The 26,913-nt window shown below is 33.1% G+C and overlaps 2 protein-coding genes across 3 annotated transcripts in view; one reads left to right on the forward strand and one right to left on the reverse strand.

Moving 5' to 3' along the window:
• Positions 1-6,260: 6,260 nt before the first annotated feature.
• Positions 6,261-25,951, reverse strand: LOC132735984 (developmentally-regulated GTP-binding protein 2-like). 2 transcript variants are annotated; one of them, XM_060723028.1, is made up of 14 exons: positions 25,777-25,951; positions 24,093-24,181; positions 22,550-22,621; positions 21,177-21,266; positions 19,043-19,103; positions 18,210-18,300; positions 17,502-17,574; positions 16,874-16,964; positions 15,101-15,198; positions 13,935-14,011; positions 10,475-10,563; positions 9,849-9,979; positions 9,218-9,271; positions 6,261-7,056 (listed from the first exon to the last, which is right to left on the reverse strand). In XM_060723028.1, exons 1-14 carry the CDS (start codon positions 25,838-25,840, stop codon positions 6,970-6,972), a joined length of 1,167 nt encoding a protein of 388 aa, XP_060579011.1. In that variant the 5' UTR covers positions 25,841-25,951; the 3' UTR covers positions 6,261-6,969. The 2 variants fall into 2 exon arrangements, with proteins under 2 accessions (XP_060579011.1, XP_060579012.1); XM_060723029.1 differs by having other exon boundaries at positions 9,921-9,979; positions 25,777-25,950.
• Positions 25,952-26,035: 84 nt separating this feature from the next.
• Positions 26,036-26,913, forward strand: part of LOC132735985 (cytochrome c oxidase assembly protein COX11, mitochondrial-like) — a 34,898-nt gene continuing 34,020 nt past the window's right edge. The window contains exon 1 of the mRNA XM_060723030.1: positions 26,036-26,183. The gene's annotated coding sequence lies outside the window, so the exon portion shown is untranslated. The remainder of the gene's footprint in view (positions 26,184-26,913) is intronic.

Consider the following 26,913-nt stretch of genomic DNA (forward strand, 5'->3'; position numbering starts at 1 on the left):
TAAGCAAATGAAATATAGGGATTCCTACGCAGAAGCATAATAGAATAGAGAGAGACAGATACAGACAGAGAGACAGAGACAGACAAAGAAAGCCCAACACATCAAAATTGTAAAATGTTTCAGGCTCGGTTTGATTGAGCCTGTTCATGGACGGTACTGGAAAGTGCAAATTACTGTCCACGCCCCATAGCACCGGCTTAAGCAGAATTCAACATTTAAACACAAAACTGGTGGAATTTTGAATTTAGAACATCAGCAGATGTGTTCATACGGCGGTTATCATGGAACCTTCAATGTGACACAGTAGTGTCATTCAATGAAAAGCGGCGTATGGTCCCCATGTAAAAGAATGCGTGTGCCCTAAACGAGAAAACAATGGGCGAAACTAAATAAAATGGAATTTAGAAAGGGGATCTGAGGTTATGAAGTCTGCATATCACAGACAAGACGTCAAAAGACAAATTTAAAAAGGAGGCAACATATCCTAAGGGTGATTATACAGTCCAAGTTCAGAGTGGCCAAATACAAGAAACTAAAAATACCATATAATATGTATGTATACACAACAATAATGTCGTGCTGCACGATCTTTAAGGATGTTTAAATATCTATATATAGTCAATGTCAACACGTGTAACAAAACCAAAAAACAACAACAAAAACTTAATTTATATTTTAAACTATTAACAAGGTTAGCTTTTAAAAAAGCTAGTAGCGGCTCGCTTCGTAATTTTTTCAAGGGGTGTGTTTAAATGTAAAAATGACAGTTCTATTAGCTGAAGAGACTTCAGCGAACATCAAAATAAAAGTGAAGTCAACACTGGCCCAGTGCCCGATGGCCAGTGTATATAAGTTCAGGCCAGTGTAAATTTAAGAAAATTTTGTTAATTATTTAGTAGAATAAATTCAAAACTGGAATTAGGGCCAGTAAATTCAAAATCTTAAACTCATTGACTGAAAGTGACATATAAAGTTCTCTCAGTTTAACCAAGGTGAGTATGAGTATGAGTATATATGAAGGTGCATGTAAACAGATAGAATGAAGAACCTATGTCTATGCACATTTACTATATGGCCTGTTGACCTTGACCACAAAATGTTAGATAGGTAGATTTCATAAAGATGTCTCTTTATACAAAATTAAGTTGTAATACATGTATGTTATTTAGTATTGGAATGAGAGGCACAAGTCCTAAAGTAAACACAAGTTGTCAATCAATTCAGCCAGAAAAGCCGGGATCCTATTAAAAAATATAGGGATCCCGGAAATTGACCAGTCTAAGAAGATGTTTTTCAGATAAGCCGGGATCCTATTAAAACATATAGGGATCCCGGGAATTGACCAGTTCAAGAATATAGTTTTCAGAAAAGCCGGGATCGTATTAAAATGTAAATAGATCTCACGGATTGGCCAGTTTTCAGAAACGTTTAATGGCCTTTCATTACGACAACAATCAACACAAATATAGTTCATTAGGTTTTTCCTCCATATCTTATACGATCCCGGATCCTGGGCGTCCCGGATCCCGGCCAGTAAATACATACACTAAATACCGGAAAGGATAAAATGACCGGAAAAAAGGAAAAATAAAAAATGCACAGAACCAGATGTACACTTATGTTAATTAACCAAACGAAAACTTACTACAGAGAAAACAGGTGAAATCGCTAAATCAGAAGTCAGTGTAAATATGATTTATTGAAAAGAATTCATAAAGACAAACATTTTAATCATCATTATATCTTTGCGCTCAAAACAATACTTGCTGATTTTTAAAAATGGCGTGAAAATTGAAGGTTTTTTGACGCTATGTAAGATTAAATTTGATTGGCTAAATAATTTTGGATCCTAGCCCTGATAGATAAATTTTGAAGAAAGCTGGAAGCCAAGCTTCGATTAAATTTTTGGATAGCTTCGGAGTTTTAAGTTGTTTCTCAGTAAAATCCTACCGTAATACCGGCTCGCCGTGGCGAGCCGGCAACAAATTAGCACTATCCGTGCCGATTTTGCGACACTTATGAACAATAGCCTCTATTTATGTTTTTTTTATTATCGCATTTTCATGTATTGTCTCCCTCTGAGTGCCTCAAAAGCATTCAATGTCATCTCAGGTGACCGTCGTGTCTTACATTGGTATTGGTTTTCGGCTTCATAATGATCAAGAAACCAGGAAAAAGGAGTACTTGATTAAATAGCGTTAGTTATTCCCCTTGTCACTCGAACAACTTTCGCTACTAATCCATGAAAACGCAGTAAGATTATTTTAAACATAGCACAACATTAATTTGAAATAAGTAATTATAAGTAAAAGCAGTTAATACAAAACTTTTAGAAATTATCAGATGGCAAAAAGTAGCAATTATTAAAATACTTTATTATTCAGAACACCTTTATTTTTTGTGTCAAAAATATACTAAAAAAATTTTTTTTTCTAAAACCACCATGACCTTTCTCAATAAATAATGTTATTGACGAAGAGATAAAGAAAAAATGGAATCCCTAAGGAATGCTCAAAACGACAAAATTGAAAATTTTGCAGGCTCGGTTGATTTAGCATATTCATGGATAGTACTGAAAAGTGCAAGTTACCTACATGTATACGCCCCTAGCACCAGCTTGAGCAGAATTCAACATTTAAACATGTAAATGGTGAAATTTTGAATTAAGAAACATTCGGGGATGTGTTCATACGTAGGCCATCATGGAACCTTAAATGTGACACTTTCGTAAAAGCGGTGTATGGTCCCCAAGTAAAAGAATGCGTTAGCCCAAATAAACAAATGGAATTTTGAAAGGGAATCAGAAGTTCTGAAGCCTGCATATCACAGACACTGGCACCATATCGTTAGGGTGAGTATACAGTACTTAGGTAGGAATGCTGGAACAACCCAAGTTGAAAAAGGTAAAAAAAAGGAACTTAAAATCCTGCGACATGTACACACAATAATAATGTCGTGCTGTAGATCTTCAAGGATCAGGAATATAACATCTTTGATTATGTATATGTACGGAACGACTTTTTTACGGTCTCCACACGGAACAAATATCTGTGTTGCACACTATCATTAGCGGGTTTTTAACTTTATCCGATTAAAAATAATGTTGTATTTTTTTAAGTAAGGAAAGAAAATAAAACCAGGACCGTCTTTTGCATTGTCCCCTCTCTCGCGCCAATCATAAATGTCACTTGTTACGAGGTGTATGTTGGAAAAAAAATCCGCATTAAAAACTCGTGCCTGAATTATTCTAGAAAGATCGAAAATGTCAATAAATGATTGACAACAATAAAAGAATATGCACTAAATGCAGCCCGCTGAAAATTGTCAACTGTTATCTATATCTATCATGTTGTAAAATTTACATTTTCGATTGAAATTGCAATCATTTACCTAAATTCAGGTTTAGATCAGTTCTTAGTTTATTAAAACTGACATTTTGTCTTCAATGGTCTATATAGTGAGTTTATTTGTCATAAATCCCTTTAATTTGATAATTACTGCGCCAGAACGATAAATAACTCACGTGGCCCAAGTGAATTTATGTATACATGTATATTCGTCGCAATTAACCAAGTAACGTTCAATTTATAAAAAGTGTGGGAGCAGTCTTTTTATACTTTATATTTGATCCTAAGCATTTTCCAATATCAACTTACCGTTACTGTGGTCAATCACCTTTATAACAGGAAAACATTTGAAATATATAATCAATTCAGCTCAACTTGATCATGTGAACTTCATAAAGCAATAACAGCTGCGTTGTATCTGTAATTTTTAAAAATGATTCTGTATCCAGTTTGCTGCTGCTGTTACCTTCCTGAATACATTTGCATGTTACATACATCAAATAAGGCAGGGCTAAATGAAGAAAATGTTACTGCATGTATATCTTATTACATTGTCTTTCAAATAGAATTTTTATTGGAAAGACCTAGCTTATTACATCGACAGAAACATCATCAGATAAAAACATTTTGTTTATCAAGAAAACAGCATTTGTTTACAATATGATTTTGATTCCGAGCACTGTATAATAAAATTATCCACTTAAATATTATCCTAAAGGTTGGTGGCGTTTGTTTCCAAAATGATGGCGCAGGTTTGAGGAAGGTGGCTTGGTGCATTGAACCTCGACCATTGGGCGATTTAAAAGGTTTCTATAACCATAGGAGTTAGTTTCAAACAAAAAGTTTTTTCTTATAACAGTTTCCTATTAAATAGGCATACTCTTTAAGTAAAAATAGCGCTCTTACTTGTTTATTTTTTTAAACGCTTAGATATTAGTTCTTTTAACAACAAATTCCTATTGTATAAACACATAAGTATGAAAACATCATCAGTTAATAATGTGCTATGCCACAGCAACACGTTACCATAGTAACTGCTGCTGACCAGCTTAATCACCATGGCGTTCAATTATTTTTATTTTTGATGCACAAATGCTTCAAACTCCCCTAAAATGTTCATCAGTGTAATGCTCGTATTAAGTCAAATGTCAATGGAGTACAGAACAAGAAACATTTATGTCTACATTCACATATGATCCCTTAAAATAATGTCACATCAAGAACAGTACTGAATATAAAAATTTGAAATGACTAAGAAAACAAGAACCGGTTGAACTTGGTGATGCTCCCAAAATATTTGTTTTGGATACAGAAAAGTATACCGCTTGTAGTTTCAGAAGTTAAAAGTGTTAGGCAAGACAGAGTTACTGTTCTTTGCACTGCACTTCTAGTCAATGAGATGAGATCTACTGACTAAGTTTCATGTTGATATCTCTTGTAGTTTCACTGTAATGTCCCGACAAAGTTCAGTGTAAAATTGAAATGGGCAATAACTCCAAAAAAAGGCAAGGCAGAGTTACGGTTCTTTTGCACTGCATATCTATGCAATGAGATCTATCTACCTACAAAGTTTCATGTTTATATCTCTTATAGTGTCAGAGTTATGTCCCAGACAAAGTTCAAAGTGTAAAACTGAACAAAGGGCAATAACTTTTAAAAATTTTGCTCATCCTTCGGGGAGCATAAAAAAATGAAACAGAAAGTTAATTTAACACATGGAGTTTGAAGGAGTACTACTTCAGACAGTATAGTACTTACTTTATAGCTTGAAAATAAGGACACAGATGGGTGCCAAATTTAATGTCAGTTGAGATTGTCCCAAACAAACAACCACCATTTGTTAATTGTTTACCAGAAAACTGTACCAGAAACCTTGTTAACTGAATGTCTGTGACTATAATAGTGTAGGTATGGATTATGCTTTATATAAATCAGAAGAAAATTGTGAAAACATACAATATAAAAGAAATTCAACCAACAAAATGATCTACCTGTAGTAAACATTTCACAACTTGTTATATAGTTATATAAGAATGCTGCCTCACATTTTGAAAAAAAAAATTATTTCTCTCCATTTTCCTGAATTTATGGCATTACAAGGATACAGAATTCCAGAGCTATATATAGAGCATAATACACGCTTTAAAACTGAAACTGTTCTATTTAATTAAACGCCTATTTCTATATACATATTCAATGGCGTTGTACAAAAGGATAATAAAAGTATGTACATATAGATAAAAAAAAAAAAACACATACGCATGGCAAATGATCTACAAATAATATGTTAAAGATATCAGCCGTGTAAAATATAAAGTATTAAAAACTTTAAAAAAAGAAAGAATAGTTATAAAAAATAGCAATAAAAAATAATTTGAAAAAAAAAATGAATGGTTATTTCAGTAAAATTTCAAACACATTTCCACATCTCTATCAGTTTACAGCCCAATCACAATCTTAAAACAATGCGTAAAAATCTCTAAAATAGTAGGTTTTGACATTTTTCTTGAACATGTCTAAAGTCGAAGACTGTCTTATATACAGAGGCAATTTATTCCAGAGAGTTGGACCAACGGTACTAAAACTTCTGTCGTTAAATGTTTTCCTTTTGTTAAAGGGGACAGCAAAACAATAATCCATATTATCAACAGATCTGAGATTTGGTCTTTTTATGACTTTTTAATACACACCTATCCACTAGATACCATCATCTATCATTGTACTATAGTGGTGTTTGGAATGTGTTGTTTCATTCTTAGAGAGAATGGTCAGGATGTGATTATTTCTGTAATATCTCAGTCAGTAGTTCCTCTATGTCATCAAAGACCTGGTAAAGTCTTTTACAGTACTGACATTTGATTTCAGTTTGGTTTATATAAACTATAACATGCATGTAAAAGAATGATAATTGAGTAAAGTGGTGTAATTTTTATTCATAAATAATGCGCAGTTTTGAAATGACTAAGCAAGTCTACATAATTTTGAACAACCCATAATCATGTTTCAGATGACTGTCCTAGGATCTCAATTGTACCCAGGAGTATGATTATAATAATAACTTTTGTACAACATCACTGGTCAGTTTTGGATGAGTTTTATGAAACATTTGGGACTTTTTTTGTTTCTGTGACCATCTTATGCATCAGACCACAATCATCTCTATAACTTGGAAGTTTGGTTCAAATCCATTTAGTACAAGTATGTATAAAGTACAGAAAAAATGAATCTGTTAAACTCTGAACAAAACTGAGCTAACAAGCTTGTATGAAAGTACATGAGGGCAAATACAAAACAAGATAAGTATTCAACATGTCATTTCAATTTTCATGTTATAAGTTCATGGGTATTTCAGTAGAACAAATAACAAATTAACAGTTTTAGCACAATAGTCTAGTCAGCACTTTTATAACACTGTCAAGGTATATATTTTAAATCCATACACATTATGAAGATGTTAAAGTTATAAGCAGCAAGTACAGAGAACGTTCACACTTTGTCTCTTTCATTCCCAAATATCATAAAATGCTTTATAAAATCATCATTTTATTCATGAATGAATGGTGCTGAGTTCTGTAGTTGTGTAATATGAAGTAATGCCGGACTACTTTTTCACAATATGGGACTACTTTTTAAAAACCTGTATAACGTCATCATGACACATGAGGTGTTGTAGTCCTACTCTCTGTGGGCAAAACTTTACACTTCTTCCCTGTAAATATATTCAACACAGTTAAAATCATTGTTTACAAACAAACATGTATATATGTTTCTATATCATTCAGTTGCATCATCATCAAAATGGGTTTTAACATGAGCTGTCCATGTGCTTGACTAACCTCAGTACTTGACAGAGGGGAAACATGCATTATTCTATAAAAAGGAAACTCAGAATTATGGGAACTGTGCCCATTATGTTAGATAATCATAGAGAACAAGTGTGTGTGTGAAGTTTCAACCCATTCCTTTCAGTAGTTTTGGAGATATCAAATTGTACACAAAAACCATGGTGTAACACAAGACATCTTGGTGAGTATAAATGCTTTCCCTATTCTTCAAAAAGATGAACTAAAACAATGTCAAGGTATATTTTAAATCCATACAAATTATGAAAATTCCATCCTTTACATATTTAACTTTCACTGAAGACCCTAAAAATGTAAGAAGTTTAAAGGGAGAGCATAAAACAAATAACAGAAATTCACAAATACCCCCATTTCTTACCAGGACAAAAACAACTTGTTTTTAAACAACCCACAACATTTGACAAGCAAAAAATCAACTTTAGGAAACTAAGATTAGAAACAGGAACAGCCATCAACACTGGGAGCTGTTTTATACTATATTTTATTATATATCAACCAGTTTCTCCTGTACATCGGTCAAATGTTTCAATACTGTTCACTTCCTTAACATTTGAAGTAACAGTAGTGAATTCAATAAGCTGATAAGGGAGTATATCACAAAATGACCTTCATCAAATATCATTCTATCACCTAAATCTAATACTAGAACTCCGCCAGTCGGATGTGTCGCCTTGTGAACAATATTGTTTAGGAGAAATGGCCAGGACAAAAATGAAATATGGAAATTAACAAAGGGCAATTACTCAAAAAAATAAGAAGTGCAGAGCAGCAGTTTCTGTGCACTGCACTTCTTATCAATAAGATCTATCATCATATGAAGTTTCAAGTCCATAGCTTTTATAATTTATGAGAAATGGCCTGGACAAAAATAAAGTACGAAAATTAACCAAGGGCAATTACTCAAAAAATAAGAAATGCAGAGTACTGGTTCTTGTGCATTGCACTTCGTCTTAATGAGATCTATCATCCTATGAATTTTTTTTTTAATGCGTTTATTTAAGGTCGCTGCCGGAAAGCCCATATGGGCGACCGTACACTCAAGTTGGGCCATCATAGAGCGACCCGCCGAGATTTTTTTGTTGATTTTTTTCCAGCTTTTATTGGTGGAGGAAGACCCTGGGTAGAACCACCGACCTTCCTTAAGCCAGCTGGATGGCTTCCTCACATGAAAGATTTCGACCCGAGTGAGGATCAAACCTACAGCGGTGAGGGACCTGTGATTTCAAGTCAGCGACCTTAACCACTTGGCCACGGAGGCCCCCACATCCTATGAAGTTTCATGTCCATAGCTTTTATACTTAAGGAGAAATGGCCTGGACAAAAATAAAGTATGAAAATTAACAAAGGGCAATAACTCAAAAAATAAGAAATGCAGAGTCACGGTTCTTGTGCACTGCACTTCTTCTTAATGAGATCTATCATCCTATAAAGTTTCAAGTCCATAGCTTTTATACTTTAGTTTAGGACAAATGGCCTGGACAAAAATAAAGTATGAAAATAAACAAAGGGCTATAACTCAAAAAATAAGAAATGCAGAGTACCGGTTCTTGTGCATTGCACTTCTTCTTAATGAGATCTATCATCCTATCAAGTTTCAAGTCCATAGCTTTAAGAAGTGCAGAGTACCTGTTCTTGTGCACTGCACTTCGGGTCAGAAGCATGCATACCAAGTTTGAAGTCAATCCGACTAATAATGACTGACATATGCTCCGGAAAAGCTTACGGGGACGCCAACAAAAGTAACCCCTATATGTCGCCTTTTTCAAGGGGACACAATAAAACCATGACAATACAGAAATTATCACATTAAGTTATAAATATGGAAAACTTATCATATTTCCTGTATTAGTTTACCAACATCTGTTTACAAAAGATCTTCTGTTATCATGCACTATAATGCAGGTGAATACCTTCTTTAATAATTATTTCAGGATGACAATCATTAGATGTAAATTATTGATGCATAATTCTTTTTTTTAAAAATTGCCTAAAAATGAATGTACTCACCCAAACATAAGCGTAATTGAAATTAGCCACTAAGGTCCTGTGAATCGCATGACACTGAAAAATAAATTTTAAATTGAAGATGTTATTTCTACAAAAATATAATTCTGCTTTGCATTTATTGTAGTGTAAAATTAACTTTCATACATGTAAACATGTATAAAGGGTATAAAACTATATTTCTATGTCTGTAATAAGTAAAATAGTTTGTAAACTAGTTTGTATACTAACAAATGCAAAACATTCTGGTAGTTATCCACATACATGTCTTGAGATTTCCTTGACATTATGTCATATAGTGGCAGACATACAATTAATGTTTAAGTCATCAATTTAGGCAGATTTTTTACCCTGGTTTGAAGAAAATGTGTTAGGTTTGTCAAGTGACAATTCTGGCGTGAGACAAGTGACAATTCTGGCGTGAGACACATAAACACCACAGGTCTGTAATTTTTTAATATTTAGTGTATGTATACATTTTTTAAACAATGATTCTTTTTTTTACTTGAAATTGTTGGAGATACACTTGTATGTACACTAAGGTGTTTTTGTTTACTGATGATTGTCCATGACTTTGTGGGACAACCCTTGTATTTAGTAAAATGTATATTACTGGGATATAACAGATACTTACAACATGTTCAACTGTACATCCTGCCCTTGTATTTAGTAAAATGTATATTGCTGGGATATAACAGATACTTACAACATGTTCAACTGTACATCCTCGCCGCAAGATAAGACCTCCTTCAAAATCTGGAGGCTCTGTGATAAATAAAACATAGAAATTGTCTGATATACAATAGTAACACTGGAATATATAACAAGAGGGCCATGATGGCCCTGAGGTCGCTCACCTGAATAAAGGCACCCGGAGCGGGGCCAGTTTAAACCCCCAGAGCTTTTATTTAAACAAACTTGGAAGACACCCATTAGAAGATGTTTCATGATGTTTAGTTTTTACTACACACATATAATGAAAAACAACAATCTACCCCCCTCCTTCCACTTTGTGACAGGTGAGCTAAAAACACCATATAAACATTAATAAAGTTACTACCTTTTTTCACACACTAGAAATGCTGGAATACATAAAACTGGTCTAATATACTAGTTAAGCTGAAATATGTAATTAAAGGTTCTATCAGGAAAGTATAAAGTCTGTTCTCAGTCAAGCTGACCATAACCCCTAGCTTCATCCCCAGCTCGTGTTACAGTGTTAAATATATCAGTGTAACAATAAAGTATGTCTGGGCTTACCTCCTCGTTTTTTAGTATAAACTCTGACTAGTGCTAAACATCGCCATACAGTTTCCAGCAGATAATCTAGGTTGAGCTTCATATTGCAACTGTAATAACAACATACAATAATATATAACAAGAGCTGTCACAGGAGACAGCGAAGCTCGACTAATAAAATACTGGACGCAGTAAGGAGGACAAAACTATGAAAGAAAAATCAATTATGTATAATTATGTATTAAGTTATAGTAAAAAAATAACATTTGTTAACATTAATTCCAAGGTCAAGGGGAATAATTCTAGAAATAGTCATGCTAGAGTTATGGACCTTGTCACACAACATTTGTGTAATGATAAGAAATATATATTTGAAGTTTGAAGTAGATACCTTAAAAAGTAAAGAAGTTATTATATTTCTTAAAGAAAATCCTAAGTTCGAAGAGAGATAAATCTGTAAATATTGCTTCAAGAGTTATGAACATTGTCACATAAAATGTAATTGATGATAAGGAATAAGTATTTGAAGTTAGAAGTAGATACCTTTAAAAATAAAAATGTTATAATAAAAAATAACATTTTTCTAGTAAAAAAATCTAAGTTAATGGGGAGATAATTATTGCAATATTGGTGCTAGAGTTATGAACCTTGTCACATAAGATGTGGATGATGATAACGTAAATATATTTGAAGTATGAAGTTGATCCCTTTAGAAATAAATAAGTAACAGTAATAAATAAAATTTTTATGGAAAATTCTAAGTTCAAAGGGAGATAAATCTGAAAAATATTGGTGCTAGAGTTATGAACCTTGTCACATAAGATGGGGATGATGATAACGTAAATATATTTGAAGTATGAGGTTGATCCCTTAAGAAATTAAGAAGAAACAGTAAGAAATAGTATTTTTGAGGAAAATTCTAAGTTCAAGGGGAGATAAATCTGAAAATATAGGTGCTAGAGTTATAAACCTTGTCACATAAGATGGGGATGATGATAAGGTACATATATTTGAAGTATGAGGTTGATCCCTTAAGAAATAAAGAAGTAACAGTAAAAAATTGTATTTTTTAAGGAAAATTCTAAGTTCAAGGGGAGATAAATCTGAAAATATTGGTGCTAGAGTTATGAACCTTGTCACATAAGATGTGGTTGATGATAAGGAACATATATTTGAAGTTTAAAGTTGATACCTTAAGAAATGACAAAGTTATAGTGAAAAATATTTTACTGCACCAAAACTTTAATCTAAAATCTGGACGCGGACGCGGACGCCGGGGCGAGTAGGACAGCTCTCCATATACTTCGTATAGTCGAGCTAAAAATGGGTCAAAGACAGAAAAGGCCGGGTTGCATTTGTATACCAAATATCATGAGGCTGTGATGTTACAAAAAATGTTTACCATTGACCATTAATGTCAAAAATTTAACTAAGTCGGTAAACAGGAAGTGGATGAGCGACAGACCTGAAATCGAATCCCACAGTATGGGACCATGAGGCAATGCTGTATGCTAAATATCAAGAAGCTGTGATAAGTAGTTGCTGCGAAAACTGTTACAAAAATTTCCTCCTACCATTGTCCATTAATGTCGGAAATTTAACTAAGTAGATAAACAGGAAAAGGATGAGCGACAGATTTGAAATCAAATCCCACCGTATGCAACCCTGTGTCAATGCTGTATGCCAAATATCAAGAGGCTGTGATGAGTAGTTGCTGAGAAAACTGTTACGAAAATTTCCTACCACTGACCATTTATGTCGAAAATTTAACTAAGTTGTTAAACAGGAAGTGGATGAGCGCAACCTGAAACCAAATCCCACAGTATCATCAGGGACCATGTGTCAATGCTGTATGCCAAATATCAAGAGGCTGTGATAAGTACTTACTGAGAAAACTGTTACAAAAATTTCCTACCATTGACCATTAATGTTGAAAATTTAACTAAGTTGGCAAACAGGAAGTGGATGAGCGACAGACCTGAAATCAAATCCCACGGTATGGGACCATGTGTTGATGCTGTATGCCAAATATCAAGAGGCTGTGATAAAAAGTTGCTGAGAAAACTGTTACGAAAATTTCCTACCATTGACCATTAATGCTGAAAATTTAACTTAGTCGATAAACAGGAAGTGGATGAGCGACAGCCCTGAAATAGAATCCCACGGTATGGGACCACGTGTCAATGCTGTATGCCAAATATCAAGAGGCTGTGATGAGTAGTTGCTGAGAAAACTGTTACGAAAATTTCCTGCCATTGACCATTAATGTTGAAAATTTAACTAAGTTGGCAAACAGGAAGTGGATGAGCGACAGCCCTGAAATAGAATCCCACGGTATGGGACCACGTGTCAATGCTGTATGCCAAATATCATAAGGCTGTGATGAGTAGTTGCTGAGAAAACTGTTACGAAAATTTCCTGCCATTGACCATTAATGTTGAAAATTTAACTAAGTTGGCAATTTCCTGCCATTGACCATTAATGTTGAAAATTTAACTGAGTTGGCAAACAGGAAGTGGATGAGCGACAGACCTGAAATCAAATCCCACCGTATGGGACCATTTGTTGATGCTGTATACCAAATATCAAGAGACTGTGATAAGTAGTTGCTGAGAAAACTGTTACGAAAATTTCCTGCCATTGACCATTAATGTTGAAAATTTAACTAAGTTGGCAAACAGGAAGTGGATGAGGGACAGACCTGAAATTAAATCCCACGGTATGGGACCATGTGTTGATGCTTTATACCAAATATCAAGAGGCTGTGATAAGTAGTTGCTGAGAAAACTGTTACGAAAGTTTTTCCCCGCCCGCCATCCACCGGCCGTCCGTCGCCCGACATTCACCACACTATAACCCGGGTTTGCACCAGTGCAACCCGGCCAAAAACCATACAATAACTTTATCAAGTTACCATAACTAACATTATCTACACCAACAGGTTGCTCTATTGAACAAATAGAGCTAGTCCTAGTGTAACCCAGTTGCAAGTAGGCCATTGTATGGTAATTAGTAGTCAATTTGAAAATGTATGTAATTTTGAAAATATTTATAATATTTTCTTTCACATATTGTGCTGGATTAAGTCTTATACATGTATAAGAAAAAATTAGGAGATCACCAAGCATTTTCTTACAGAAAACTTATGACATGAGCAAAGTTGGAAAATTATTGCCAGCCTTTTTGCTATAGTCAATGCTTAGCCCAAAAGAGAAAAACAGAATCTTTTTAAGTATGTCCAAAATGGCAAAATTGAAAATGTTGCAGATTCGGTTTGATCTAGTCTGTTCATGGACTGTACAGGAATGTGCAAGCTACCAACTACAACCCCCTAGCACTGGCTTAAGCAGAATTAAACATGACAATATTACAAAATTTTGAATTTAGAAACATAAGGCAGATGTTATCGAACCTTCAATGGAACCAAGCCTAGTAATACAATATACAATCATTATAAATATATAACATGCATGTTACATACCTTACAACAACAGAATCTGGTAGTCTGGCTAGCCGATCAACTTCTTCTATTGATATCTGATCTATTTTATTATATACCTACAAAAATTAACAAAATTTTTTTATGAAAAAATATAAATACATATATCACATAATTCAAAATTAATGAATGTATATGTTTTTGTGCAACAAACTCCCTATTATTTGCAATCATCACTGGATCTTATCTTAGAAGTTTCTTTGGGTATCTAAGTATCTGAACGTCATTTAAAATTTCTGAAACCTCATTTAGAAAGACAACTGTTACAGTCTGAAAGGTTTTTATTTTTAACCAATAATTACCTGTCTGCTAGTAAAGAATGGGATAGTCATATTCAATAAAGAAAGCAGTCACCTTGTGGTTAAGGTATCTACCTCTTAACCCAGGAATCACAGGTTCAAGATCTACTTGGGTTATGTGGTTCTTAGTATGACACCATTATTTTGTAGTTAACGTACTAGTACCTCCAGGAAAAGTGACTCAAATAACCTTCAAGCTTTCATTACAGTCAAGATTAAACAAAAATACCGTACCTACTCATAACTGTTAAACTCTTCCAAAAGTACAATCATGTTTGTAACGTACCTCCAGGAAAAGTGACTCAAATAACCTTCAAGCTTTCATTACAGTCAAGATTAAACAAAAATACCGTACCTACTCATAACTGTTAAACTCTTCCAAAAGTACAATCATGTTTGTAACATACCTCCAGGAAAAGTGACTCAAATAACCTTCAAGCTTTCATTACAGTCAAGATTAAACAAAAATACCGTACCTACTCATAACTGTTAAACTCTTCCAAAAGTACAATCATGTTTGTGGTTTTGCAATATTGATATGGGGCAGCACTTTTATGTTTTTTTTAAGCCAGTTTGTTGTCAATTTTTGGACATCATAAAAAAGAGTTTTTGGTTTATAACAAACAAGTGTTTTCTTAGTTTTGAAACAGCTCAGAATGCATTCAAGACAATCATTTTGACCTTCAGCCACCCTTCTTATGGCAACACTTTCATTTAAAATTAAGAAGATAATAGTGTCAAACTAATCTCACTAACATAAATGATCCAAATATAAAATCACAATATTTTTCATGTTTAGATTTTCCACTTAAAGTAGTAAAGATATTATTTAGATAACTTTATACTTACATAAAGACATGGCATATATACCCGGGAACCAACAACTACATCTATAAACTCCTCTGCAGTACAATCACTACGAAATACTATTTCTGCATTAAATATTTCTGGTAAACAGTTAAGGAATATATTCTATACTTGTGAAGACAAATCTTCCGATGTTCTCATACCTTGGCAATATTTTCAGTGTACATGTATACGGTGTATGTCAAATATCACTTTTATCATACGACAAGATAAACAGACTATCATAATTTTGCAAAATTTCATACTGCAAATATTTCTTATGTAAAATATATTTACTTATTAAGGAACTGGTTGAACAAGAACTGAAACTTTTTTTATATGGTTCTAGTAAAGTTTAAGAATAAAGTATTTGTTAATAAAATTACATAAAATCTTTGTTAAATTCCATTCCTGTACTGTTGTGTTTTTCTTGTTATAAATCAAGCATCAAATTTTGGTTGCGTTAAATTTCTGTCACTTATTGTCTCATTAATGAGTGGTGAAGTTATGTGATGTTACCAAATATATACAGTTCATATGTACACCTGGAAATAAGTTAAGCACACCCCGGAAATTTAAAATTGGTAGTGATTGAATGCACTGTAATGAGATGACAAATTAATTGAGCTATGAAATAGTAATTTGATAAGCAGTGATACCAATTTAGTACATGTAATCATAAACCAGTAAATTTATTAGTTTAGTTGATTCTTAACCAAATTATTGAATGATACACAAATGTGTTGTTTTTTACCAAAAATGTTAGTGTTTATAAAATGGTGTTGGAGCGTTTACATAATATTTACTGGTGGATATTTTTAGTTAATGTTGACAATTATGTAACCTAAAATGACATTTTTAGCCAAATTTTTAATAATGTGTATAAACGACACATGCCTAGATGATAGCCTCAACCCTTCTCATTATACTACCAGTAAGGTGTCCAATGCAATTTTGAGGTAAATTTTGCCATTCTTGGTGCAGAACTTAATCCAGTTGTTGCAGGTTGACTACAGGTGGTTCGTACCATAGCCCAAATAAAATTTAAAATTTCAGCTGTGGTCATGTCAAAATCGATTAGAATTAACGGGTGTGTTTAACCCTTTCCCTCATGAGCATATTGTGAAAAATGGCCATTTTCACTGAAAAGCCTCCCGTTACAAGTTCAAACTGCTATGAAACTATGAAAAATGCTTCAATACAAATCAAACAAGGCACAAATGTTGACTGGACCATTGCCTTTGTAATGACATGCTCAGTCTTAAATTTCCTGTTACCATGGCAACAAGAGGACATCTCAAAATTGCCAAAAACCACTATTTTGCCTCGATTTTTTCCATCAAAATTTATTTCAAAGTGCTGCAACTTCTCAAGGGATTGAGATTGAGTCAAAGGCTTTTCAGCATTGGTTAGACATTACCTTATGATCGACCTGGGGTCATTTTTAGCCTCTCACAAGTTCAAAATTTTCTTGGTGATGAGGGGGACTCCGCCCCCTTCAAACCCCCCAAACAGAACGGGGCACATCCCCCTTCTGGCAACCCCCTCTTTTGCATGGGGGCGGCGCCGAAAAAGTGCTCACTTTTTTTAGCAACATTTCTCAAACGAAAACATGTGTTTGGGGCCCAAATAGGACATTTTTTCACTATGTCAGGCCTAAAAAAAAAGGGGGGGGGGTCGAAATTGCGTTGTTTCGCGTATATATGAGGTAAAGGGTTAACTTATTTCCAGGTGTATATATCAGAAATCTTAACATTTCTTCAACCATAAGGATACTGTATTCATGTAAAATTAACTGGATCATTTTTTCGCTTGTCTTTGTAAGGGGCACTGTTGAGTTGAATGAAATCCCTCCACCCTTCTTTGGCTGAAGAGCAAAACAATAAAGTTTAAATTTGTCAAAATTTGTACATAATTGAAATTTTTACTATTGATATATTTCAATTCATATTTTACCATAACTTTTAACATATTTAACTCTATATTTCACAATGTGTCTTTTTGGTTGGGATTTACGTATCACAACCAAACAGTGTAGGTCATATGGCAACTTTCCAGCTTTACTGTTGAAGGAAAACACTACGTGCACTTCAGTTCATTATTTCAGGCACAAACAAGCACTTGAGTAGAACTGCCAACTTTTCCTAAGCTAGCTAGATAGCTTCCTCACATGAAATAATCCAAATATTGTGATTTGAACCTATAACAGTGAGGAGCAAGTGGTTTAAAGTCAACAACCTTAATCACTGGGCCATGGACGCCCATCACAGCATGGATAGGTATGATTCTATATTGGTGACACAAGCTACCATTTGCTACCACAACTCAAAGATTTTAAACTATTTTTTTTAAAGTTTAACAGATTAAAACTACTTATATTGATAAATATCATGTGAGAACTTACTTTGTAATAAATATTCGGTCTGTTCCTATTAAGTCGTATACCAACACTTTCTAACTCAGCTGTGAGAAGTTCCCTGAAATATATTTGAAATGTTTATATTTACTTTTATTAATTCATGTTTACTTAATTGACTGTCTCTCTTTAAATACCATTTAGACAATATTGTAGTGTAAAGTTAAAATTAACAAATACCAAACAAATACACATTTTTAAACAATATTGAAAATTGTTATCACAACAATGACTTGAGATAATTCCTGCCTGTCAGCAAGCTCAAATATTATAGGTACTTGATAGTGGAATAAGAACAGGTCTTAAAGCTTTATGTAATATGGTAATGAAGAGAGGTCTTTAAAAACTACAGAAAACTGCACCTGAAAGTGGGAATGATGGCCACTAACAAGTAATCAAAGAAGGAAAAACTGAACCAAAATGTTAGCTAAAAAAGGGGATTTTTTTTGTCAAAATCCAAGACAGAGTTATGTTCTTTTGCCAAGAAGGATGATGGTCAAACTGTTCAAAATTTAAAAGCAACACCTCAAACAACATTGAAAGAAAGTGGTGTGATAAAAAAAACTGAACCATTAGTGAGACAAAGATGCCAACAACCTGAGTGAGTAAGATAGCTCTCACTATTATATAAATATAATAATCAACTTAAAGATTTTTTTGTTTGTTTTAGAATCAATGGACAAGAATGTAACTAACTTTTGTACATCTTTTTTTGTAGCATCAATCATCATAATGACAAGATCAGCCGTTCTCGCCACCGCAATCACCTGACGCCCTCGACCTTTACCTGTACAATAAAACATATACTGTCTAATAACAATACCCTGACCAGAATGTTATTGATCACAAAATTATTCTTAGAAGTAGTAGAACATAAATAGATCTTTGTTTAGTTTTGGGGATAAGCATTTTTTGTGTGTTGTATATGTATTTTTTCTCTGACAATTATTAACATAGTTAAAAGTTACAGTAACATGTAACATTATGTTGTTGAGAATAAATGTGCCTATCTGTTGATTAATTATGGTTTTCATCAAAATCATTCTTACATCTATGTCTTTCTTACAAAACTTTACAAATTAAATAGTAAAATAGTAAAACAACATAAGAAATGTGCAATCTGTCAAGGTCATGAACTTCTTCTATGCAATGCCCACAAAGCAAGCAAGAACATGATTACTACTGTAGTACTGCATCTACATACAAAGTTCCTAGGTCAAAACATTGTGCTTTGATGGTCAGTTTTATGTTATATTATTTTACAGGCCCTTTATGACCTTGATATTTTGGCCAGAAAATTGGTGTTGCAGGTAGAACTCAAGGTGCATCCATGTATAGTTTCAATGTAATAACTGTGTTAGTATTGAAGTTAATGACCATAAATGAAAATTTAGATAAAAAGATTGATCAATTTATCAACCAAAAAGGTAAAGCCAACAAAAACAAATAGGTCATGAAAATAACTCAGCTTTTTCTTACAAAAGTGGATCTAAAAATGTTCTATAGCTTGAGTAGAGACAATAACAAACCTTTAGCAGCTCCTTCAATAATTCCAGGTAAATCAAGTAACTGTATATTAGCACCATTGTACTGAAACATTAATATAAATATATATTTATATACAGTCAACTATCGTTATCTCGACATCGCTTTTGTCGATATTTCGTTATCTCGATGAAATTTTGAAAGTCCCGATTTTCTCCCTTCTTTATCTATATTGGATATATTTGTTTATCTCGATATTTTTATTTCGATATTTTCAGTATCTCAATGTAAAATTTCAGCCCCAAGAGTTATTTTCACACTATTATCCTTTGTTTATCTCGACTAATAATTTTCGTCTTGTGAAAAACACAAACTAGCGATAATTGCTCAATTTAGCGCATGTCATAATGATGATTAAATTGATTATGTTTGTAACAAGTTGGGCTGTTATTTATTAGCGTGTTGATTAACTTATGTCCAAAATGAGTGAATTTTACGTTCTTTTTAAATATTCAAACACTGAATTAAATCATTATGACTTTAACTGTAAATGAAATAGTGAAAGTATAGAAACGATATCGTGGCAATATTGTTTCACAACATCAAAAAATCAAACAGCGGTCGAGCAATCTCGAGAAGGGCCAAATAACTAACCGGGGGATATCCGGATCAACCACCCTGAAAACAATGTTTTCACTATTTTGGTGTATTACTGAGTAAACCTCACTATGTGTTTTTATCACAGACTCCCGTATTTCCGCTGGTAAACATCCGCTAATGTTACTTTGTTAAATATTGACTTTGCGATACTAGGTTTATAAAACAAGACATGGAGATATCATAGTTTATTTGACATAAGGTATGCACATGTCTTTTGTAAAAATCAGTTTCTGTCTTGTTCAAACCCTTATATGTTTATCTTGACATTTCGTTATCTCGATATTTTCTGGACGGTCCCGATGACTTCGAGGTAACGAGAGTCGACTGTATTATGATTACATTCAAGCATTAGAGGCCAAGAACTTTATTTCATAGCAACAGCTAATATGTTTCTCAATTATATTATATCATTGTTACTATGAACATGAAAAGAAAGTTTACAGCAGTAACAGAGTAAAGATTCTCACCAGCTGTTTATACCTATTTTTGACACCTGACATCTTAAAATGACTATAACAAAACCAACGCAATTATCATATAGCTTGTGTCAAGGAAAAACTTCGCAGTTGCCAGCGTACAAAGCTCAATCAGTTAGAGTGTGAGATTTGTAATCTCAACATTGTGGGTTTGACTCCCAGGCTCGCCAACTTAAATTACAAAACAGACTTGCTAAGCTTCTGGAATTGGGGCATTTTTCTGAATGTGTACCTTACACTATCCTCCAAAATCTAAAGTGACTAAAACTCTTCTTGGAGGACTTGCCTATTTGGACAACCGGTGGCGAGTTAGAGTATAAATAAACTCATATACACACACACAAACATCTTCACAGTTTTGTTTCTAGACTAAAACCAAACAAATTGGTATTTCCTTACCAAAATGATTTAACACATGTTAATATAATTTCTGACAAACAAACTTGCATATTCAGCTTTAATCAAAGATTAAGGAGAATAACTTTAAACAAAAGTCAATGTCAGTCATTTAATACTAAACACATGTAAAGTGTTTGACAGCAGTTGCCCTACATGACGCTGTTTAATAGTAATTTGTATGAATGTGGCATATATTAATTTAGAAAGATGAAAACATGTTAACAATAAGGACAAGAAATTATTAGGCTAAACATGTTACCCCTTTCATAATACTATATAATTAAAGATCCTGTAACACAAATTTTTTATGGTTTTGTAACATAAATATGATGCTCAAATTAAGATTTATCAATTTTGTAAGTTCCAAAAAGCATTATCTATAAAGATATTACGGAATTTAAGGTAATAAAAAAATTATTTTCTATGAAGTCTAAGCCAAATTTTTCAGCAAGAAATGAATGCATATATTTTAATGATTACATATAATATGTACAAATATTTGCAGTACATATTTTATATATTCTTCGATGTTTGAAAACTGTTTTATGAGCATAATTATATACATGTATATAATTTCACTTAAGTGTGGTATACAACCTAAATTACAACATACAGGATCTATAATCAATTATAAAGTACATACCTCTATAACTCCAGGTATACATGTCAGTGTTGTAAATTCATAATTAGCACTCTCACTGTGTGTAGATGTTAGGGTGTTCAACAATGTTGACTGAAAACATAAATAAAATAATATGCTTCAATAATAAAATCATAGTACAGTTGGCTTCATATAGGATCTTTATGATATCAGTACCTCCCCAGTTTTAAATCAAATCATTGTTCAGTTTGGTGTAATACTCTTGGTATTTACCTCAAGATACCTTATCTTCATTCCCTGTAATGATATTTAAATACTTAAAATAACCTGTTTTCATTTCTAATTGATTTTGCAATAAAATTTAATAAACTTTAATCACTTTTTTTTAAGTTTTATCTTAAGAATAAAATGTGTATATTGCTGTATACAATGTACGGCTGAGTATTTAAATCAGCAGGTTGTGATAATTCCCTCGAAACAGTGCGATATTTTTTTTAAACATTTATTAATAGTTCTATCTGAACAAGGAAAAGTGGCTTCAAATAAATCTTGTTAAAAATCAAAAGCTGTCAGCAGAACATCACTCTCAACTATTCTTTGTGCATTATAGTAACAGAAAAACCTGGATAATGGTGGAATTAACAAAGACAAAATGTATGGCATAGTAATGACCCTAGGATAGTTACCTTCAATTATGAAAACAGACATGTATAAAATTTCACTAATCATTAGTTTTGAAGATAGTATGCAAAACTTTAACAAAGTTTTTCTATGTTCACAAAGGGCCATAATTTATTCAATATCAAGCCAGAGTTATGGGTCTTAAAAAGTGACCTCAGAGATATGTATTATTTTAATTTTTACAGAGAATAACTTCACTAGCTTATCAAAATTGATGATGTATGCAAAATTTTAACAAAGAATTGTCTAAGTTCAAAAAGAGCTATTAAAATTCAGTCAAAATCCATGCTAGGATTATGGGCCTTGGAAAATAACCTCCAATAATCCTAAAGGTGTGTAAATTTTCATTATTTTCAAGTAAGTACCTTCAGTAGTTTTGAAGATTGATGATGCATACAGCACTTCAACCAGGAATTTCTTAATTCACAAAGGGCTATAATTCTGTCAAAATCCATGTCAGAGTTATGGGACTTGGATAGACAGCTTCAGTCATAGTCCCAAAGACATATTTGAAAATATAAGCCATTTCTTTTAGAGGCTGATGGGATATGATGCTGTAATGCAAAACTTTAACCATAATATTATGCCAATGCCAACATTGATGCCTGGGTTGGTAGAATAGTCTTAATATTCCTTCACAAGTCAAGCTTAAAATTTTTCTTATTCAGTTTAAAATTTAGTACTACTACACATTGACAGTTTGTGAAACAAGACATGAAAACTTTGCTACTTACCTTACCAACTGATGGGAAACCAATTAAAGCAACCCTGGCATCACCAGATTTCATAACATCAAAACCTTCTCCCTAAAAATGTTATTATATTAGCAAATTCTGAGTCACAGAGTACATTTAAGGAAGGCTAATTAGTTTTCAACATACATAGATTTTCTATACAATTTCAGACTCTTTAATAGTTTACCTGTTTTGAGAAAATCTTATGTTCTTCAAATTATGTCAGAGTTATGGGACTTGGATAGACAGCTTCAGTCATAGTCTCATAGACATATTTGAAAATATAAGCCATTACTTTTAGAGGCTGATGGGATATGATGCTGTACAAAAAGTTGTATGCAAAACTTTAACCATAATATTATGCCAATTCCGGCACTGATACCTGGGTCAGTAGAATATGAGAATTATGAATATGTGCTTTTCTTGTTGAGAATTTTTTTAAAAAAATTTTGTCTTTATTTTGAAAGGTTTTTAACAGTTTACAAAATATAGATTCACAACAAGCAACGCAATGCAATGAAAACCAGGTTTTCAACGACCAAGTATTGATGTGACAGGAATTAGGAATGAAATAGGGCAGTGAAGTAAAAATAATGCTGTTATTTGTACCAACACAGAAAGTTGGTTTCAATAGTTCAAAATAAAAATATACCAGATATCTGAGAAGCAATGCAAGGTTTATTGTCATGTAAGCTACACACATGCCAAGTTAAGTATCAATAGGTCAAAGTGTACTGAAGTTATTCAGTAGAAGCTTAAAATTCTATTGTAAGCAAGTGACCTTGACCTTGCTCCCAGATATCTAAGTAGCAATCCCATGCTGCATCATAATAATTAAGCTACCAACACAGCAAGTTTAGTGTCAATAGGTCAAAGCACTCAAATTGTAATGTGAAAACTGAATTTCTTTTTTTAAGCAACAGTGACCTTGACCTTAATCACAGCCACATGGGTAGCAATCCCAATTTGCATCTTGATATAAGCTACCCATACACATAGTTTGGTATCAATATGCCTAAGCAAACTTAAGTTATTGAGGGAAACTGAATTTCTATTTTGAGCAACAGTGACCTTGACCTTGATCACAGACACCTGGGTAAAAATCCCAAGCTTCCTCTTGATACAAGCTACCTATAAACCAAGTTTGGTGTCAATAGGCCTAAGCAAACTCAAGTTATTGAGTGGAAACTGAATTTCTATTTTAGTAATTGTGACTTTTTTTAACTTAATTACAGACACCTGGATAGCAATCCCAAGCTGCCTCTTGATATAAGCTACCTACACATCAAGTTTGGTGCTAATAGACCAAAGCAAACTCAAGTTATTGAGCAAAAAAACTAAAGTTGATGCCAGTCCGCCAACTTCAGCATAACAATAACCAGTTTTCGTTGAAAACCTGGTTAAAAATAACTTTAAATACATTTCTTTACAATAAATATCATTTTTATATGCATATATGCATTTCATCTTTACAAAGACAAGTAATGATACATGCACATATTTTTTTAACTGTCAATGTTTTATATCATTTACTACTTTCTACCTTTGCTCCAGCTTTTCCTGTAGGCTCTAGGAGTTGTTGTCTATATTTTGCAAGTTTTGCCTTCAGCAAACCAAGATGGTACTCAGTGGCTGAAAAAAAGAATAAATATTCAAAAGAATTATATATATGGCATTATATATATAATGGGTAATGATTAGTTTTAGATCTAAATACTATGTGAGTTTACAGTGTTATTTGAGTCAATATCTTAACCCTTTTAACAACAGAATAGGTTAGAGGCTTTATTTGAAACAAATTATAATAAAAATCATGTCTGTAATATATTTTTAAGACTCTAAATCCCCTTTTGTTTAGCAGTAAAGTAGCCCTATACAGAGTCAATTTATGTATGAAGGCAGAGTGGATTCATGTTTGGCTATTTATATTTTAGACAAATGTTGAAAGATTTGGTCACAATCAGAATCCAACTGCTCTTTAACCATGTTATAATGCTTAACTTGGTGTGAATGATTTGAAGCGAGGTTCTGATGTATATCTCGATATCTGATTGCTGGCAGGTAGAATTATCCTACCAACATAACAGTATGAGTTAACAAAGTGTTTTTGTAAATATTCAGATTTAAGATTTTCATACATGTGAACTTTTTTTCGATGATCAAGTGGGAGATTTTTCCTCAAAAAGAGGGAGATTTTAGAATTTGCAATAAACAAAGAAGAAAGTTCTGACATCAAAAATAGGGAGATTTCTTTAATTTGTGAAAATACCCTTATTTTAAGAAAAATCATTGAAAATATGGCTGCAGGAAGTGGGAGTTTCCCGCTTAAAGTGGGAGAGTTCACATGAATGGATTTTGTCAAACCTTGCACAGTTTGAGACCTAAAACGGTTGAAGATAGGCCTGGCAATATTTTATAGTCAACTTTTAGAGATGATGATTTTGAAATTTGGATTAATATTGAACTAGAAACGATTAAGCCTACTTGCCATGTTCAACCCATTGTCTTTATAGTAAATATAACCCCTTGTCTTCATATAAAAAGAATTGTTTTCTCTTTTTACATATTCCTGACGCTGTTGGGTAGTTATGGCAATTTACCACAATTAATTGGAAATTCCCTTTTTACAATTAATTCTTGTTTATTATTCAATAATTATCACATGCTGCAGCGAATCTTCTTTGCTGTTCATCAACTGTTATATGCCAGTAACATGTTTTATTGACAAACCTCTGGCAAATTTGTCAGTTTTGATATTGAGAATTTCAGTTCAATAACCAATTGCCATGGGAATTTCTTTTTAAGATTGGGAAAAATAAGCATAATTACAGTTGTATTGCATTTTGGGATGGGTCTGGTAATCTGACTTGTGGTGACACTGGGAAAAAGAATGAAATTTAAACACATCTGTTCTGCAAGTAGTTGGGAAGAACAATTTACTTTACTTTACTTTATCCAGCGTAGGGTCGCGAGATCAGAAATCTCTTGTAACCCCCTCAAGGTCTGACACCCAATGATTATTATCATTGTGCGCTTGGTAAGTTTTTTTCGATTGCTGCACAATATATCATAGAAAATTATGTTTAAATAGAGATAAAAATGAAGAATATATCTTGGTTATTCAGTTTAAAACTTAGTGAAAAACTGATTAACCTAAGACACTGTGAAAAATATCAATTGTTTTCAATGTTTAACAATTCACATAAAAACAGATTAACAGATAGAACCTTTATTTTTCTGAGTTCTAGCAATTTCCTTTTCGATTTCAGAAATCTTCTCAAGGACCCCCATGCTGAATTCTTCAATTAACACAAAGTAAGATAAAAACAGACTTAGAACTATTCTTTGCCAACGTTTCTGTATTGGTTATAGGGGGCTGCCATTTTGAATAATCTCAGATCTATACAAATTTTCGAAGGGAACATAATTAAAGATGCTCCAACTTATTAATTAATTCACTAAAATTTTGTTAATATTTTCTTTTTTGTTTTTAAACTTAAGACCGAAAATAATTCGATAAATTACAATTAAGAGAAAATAAGTAGAGATTATAATACAAGATGTCTGCGCCCATGGGTTTGAAGGTTTAGTGATTATACAACAGTATTTGAAAGACGGGGAAGCAATATCTGCAGTAAGTTATATAACTGAATTTTTGTCAGTAATCGAGTTGACAAGCTGATGAAGCTTTTTGTCATTTTAAGTACAGTTTATTTTTCTCACTTGAATTTGTAAATAATCTGTTGAAATAGACCCTTAAGTAGCGTTGACAGGGAGTGAGGGAATCAACGTCAGTTCGGACTATAACTTACTCGTCACCCGAGTCATCTCGGCCTTTAAAATCTCAGCACAGATCAACACGGTCCAATTTAATATCACTGATAATCATTTATATGATAGTGGTCAGGTTCACGAGAATCAAAGCTTTACACAGAGACCAAAACGATCACACATTTTATAACAGGAGTAAATTCTCAGGGCTCAGAAGACTTTTCATATGAAATTAGGCAAAGCCTGTGAACGGGGAAGTCGTTAAAAAATTCCTTTCATTCTTTCCGTTTTAAAATTGTCATTCGGTAATACAATTGCACTGCTTCCGTTTTCACTCGGAACACTCAACGTTTATTATTTATCCGAAAAGTCGAGGTTTGTTCAGTTATCAGAATACCCCGCCTATTATCATTTAGTTACATTGTAAATGGCGGCGCCTGACTAGAACTGACGCTGAAAATTTCATTGATAGGTATAGAATTCTATATATTTTTTAATTGTCCCCCGCCTTTTCGAAGAAAAAAGGGGGATATAGAAATAGGCTCCGTCCGTCTGTCCGTCTGTCCGTCTGTCCGTCCGTCCGTCTGTCCGTC

The sequence above is a fragment of the Ruditapes philippinarum genome, unplaced genomic scaffold, assembly GCF_026571515.1.
Source record: "Ruditapes philippinarum isolate M1 unplaced genomic scaffold, ASM2657151v2 ctg1381_1_1_1_1, whole genome shotgun sequence".
NCBI lineage: Eukaryota > Metazoa > Mollusca > Bivalvia > Venerida > Veneridae > Ruditapes > Ruditapes philippinarum.